General features: G+C 26.0%; 1 protein-coding gene across 1 annotated transcript; it reads right to left on the reverse strand.

Moving 5' to 3' along the window:
* Positions 1 to 279: 279 nt before the first annotated feature.
* On the reverse strand, positions 280 to 1,215 carry Phum_PHUM006290 (High mobility group protein B2, putative; the record flags this gene model as incomplete). Its single annotated transcript, XM_002422641.1, has 4 exons — positions 280 to 357; positions 454 to 628; positions 724 to 881; positions 1,063 to 1,215. 4 exons carry the CDS (start codon positions 1,213 to 1,215, stop codon positions 280 to 282), a joined length of 564 nt encoding a protein of 187 aa, XP_002422686.1.
* Positions 1,216 to 3,087: the final 1,872 nt, after the last annotated feature.

Here is a 3,087-nt window from a genome sequence, read left to right on the forward strand (position 1 = left end):
GGTTGTGGTGGTGGTGGTGGTGATAAGTTAACACGTTTACTCTCACTTTTTTTTTTTTTTTTTACATGGAAAAACTGTACTGATGACGTCCCTGTTGAGGTATGCTTAAGAAAAAAAAAAAAGAAATCTCGACTTAAACACAAACAGCTGCAAGTATCATTGTTTTTTTTTTTTTTAAAAAACTTCAATTTTCCCTTCTTTTTTTTTTTAATTAATATTGAAATTTTTTAAAAAAAAAAAAAAAAAAAAACAAACAAATAAAGTGAGAAATGAAAAAAATTACATGTCTTCATCTTCTTCATCATCTTCCTCCAATTCCTCTTCATCATCATCATCTGCAAAGGATTTTGGTTTTTTCTTATAGGCTGTCATTTCCTTAAAAATAAATTTTAATTTTAATTTTTCCAAAAACTTTATTTTAAAAATTATCGAAAAAAAAAATATATGTCTTACTCTGTCATATCTGGCTTTATCTTTTTCAGCCATGGCTTCATATTTTGATTTTGTGTCTGGATCAGCTTCAGCCCAACGTCGGCCCAATTCTTTAGCAACATCTCCTACACCATATTCTGGATTAATAGCTTTTACTTTTGGCCTTTCATCATTGCAAAACCAAAAAAATGCAGACCTGAACACATATTATTCGATTAATACAAAGCAAACAAATGACAAATATGACTAATCTCTTGTCGAAGGTAATATTCCATAGAGTAAACAACTTACAATGATCTTTTAGGAGCATTCGGATCCTTGATGTGTTTCCTTTTTTTCCCTCTTTTCTCTGCTTTTGATGGGACATAATTTTGCATTTCTGAATCATATCTTAATTTATCCTTTTCTGCCATTTCGTGAAATCTACGCTTTTCTTTGTCCAACATCGTCTAACAACAACAAATAATAATAATAATAAGGATTTTAATTAATTGGCAATCGAAAAAAAAAAATTATTCAACTTATGTAACTATTTTAACAATCGAACAATAAAATTTTAAATATAATTAACTAATTATGAAAACATAACAATTTAAAAAAAAATTAATTAATGAATTATATATTGTTTACCTTCCACCTTTCGGCACACTTTTTTGAAAATTCAGCAAAAACAACATTTTCATCGGGATGTTTTTTCTTATGTTCTTCTCTACAAGTCTGAACAAAAAATGCGTAGGCAGTCATACGACCACGAGGTTTGTTATCGTTCTTGCCGCGGGGCATTTTGAAGATTAAAGCTAAAAAAAAAAAAAGAAAAAAAAAGAAAAAAAAAATAATTTTTTTTCCTCATTTAATAATTTCAAACACTGTGTGCATCCTTAAATCATTAGGGGAGATTTCATTTTCAAACAAGTAAAATGTACAAAAAAAACTATTTCTTTGTACATTTATTTAAACTATTATGCACATTTATACCGAATAAAATAATACTGGAGAGTGTAAACAATTATTATTTTGCTAAAAAAAAAAGAAAGAAAAACTAATTTAATTTGATTGACATGAAAGATTCAAACAATTTTTTGGTTCAGAACATTAGCGCAATCTGACGTCGAAAATTGAAAAAAATATTTTTTTAACCGTTTTTGCAAAAATGGTTTCCAAAAAATGAAGAAAAAAAAAAAAAAAACAAACCCAAACTCAGGTAATATTCTTGAAAGAAACGCTATTGAAACAAAAAAAAAAAAATATTAAATTTTTCATTTTTTTACTCCCCTCCCCATCCCCCCAAAAAAATGTACACTTTTCATTTTCCCAATTCGTACCAATTAAATAAATAAATAAATATTCGGGGAAAAAAAATTAATTTAATTCGGAACTAAATAAAATTATTATTATTATTATTACATTGTTTGGACAAAGTTTTTTTTTTTTAAATGAATCCAACTCATCAGGAGAAACCGGCTTCTACGAACAATTTAATTTTTTTTTTAAAAATAAAAGCCTAGTAAAACTAAAAACATTATTTCACATCGAAAGGTAAATACAAGGCAGAGTCACGATTTACGTTAATTGCGTTGATGGAACAAAATACTCACTCACTCACTCACTCACTCAGCCTACCCTCTTCTTCTAACTTGTAATTGTCGTTAGTTTTTTTTTTTTTTCTCTTCTTTTTTGTATTATTTAATGTTTCTTAAGCGTAACATGAAAAACACATTTTAAACGAGAAAAAATTCCTTTTTTTTTTTAAATGGTTGTTGTTATTAATAATAAGGTAGTCGTAGATTTCTTTAAAATTTATTTACGAACGTAAAAAAAAATAATAATAATATTATATATTATAAAATTTCGTATTAAAAAAAAAAAAAAAAAAATTAAAGGATCTGTATATGTATATATACTTATTATTTTTTGTTTGTTAATTATACGCCGATTTTCATTATTTATTAAAATAAAAATAATATTATACGCGACCTTCAAAAAAAATTTTTTAAATTACTAAAATTAAAAAAAAAATAAAAATAAAAATAAATCTGCCAAAATTAAAAATTAATAAAAAAAAAAAAATTAAATAAGAAATGTTAGAAAATATTACTATCAGTGCTATGTATATATATATATATATTACAATGGACACAATACTCCATAAGAAAAACACGTCAAAAATGAGCCGCCATTTCGTAAAAAAAAAAAATTCTTTAAAATACAGACAAAGGAGACTAAATTTTGTGACGTCATGACAGAAAGTAATGTTTATTTTTGACCCCCCAGAAATATTAGAAATATTAATTTCCCAATGCAAAATATCTATTCAAATTAATAAAAAAGCCCATTCTGCCGCATTGCATTAAAGGGTACCGTGGTTAAGTCCCATAAGAACGTATGGTAATATCCCAATCCAATGCTATTTCAATGGAAGCCATATACGACTCCTTACACACACCATTATAACACAGGAATTTTATTTATTAGTCGAAAAAAGTGACAGTTGCCTCGATTTAATTAATATAACTTACAAAATAATTATAAAAAAAAATTAGGTATTCATTTGACACATTAAAAAATTTCATTAATGCGTATTAAGTTAAAAAAAAAAAAGCTTTTTAATAAAATTATAAACCCAATGCTGATCTTATGGCGGCCATTTCGTGACGG

The sequence above is a fragment of the Pediculus humanus genome, genomic scaffold, assembly GCF_000006295.1.
Source record: "Pediculus humanus corporis 1103172107368 genomic scaffold, whole genome shotgun sequence".
NCBI lineage: Eukaryota > Metazoa > Arthropoda > Insecta > Psocodea > Pediculidae > Pediculus > Pediculus humanus.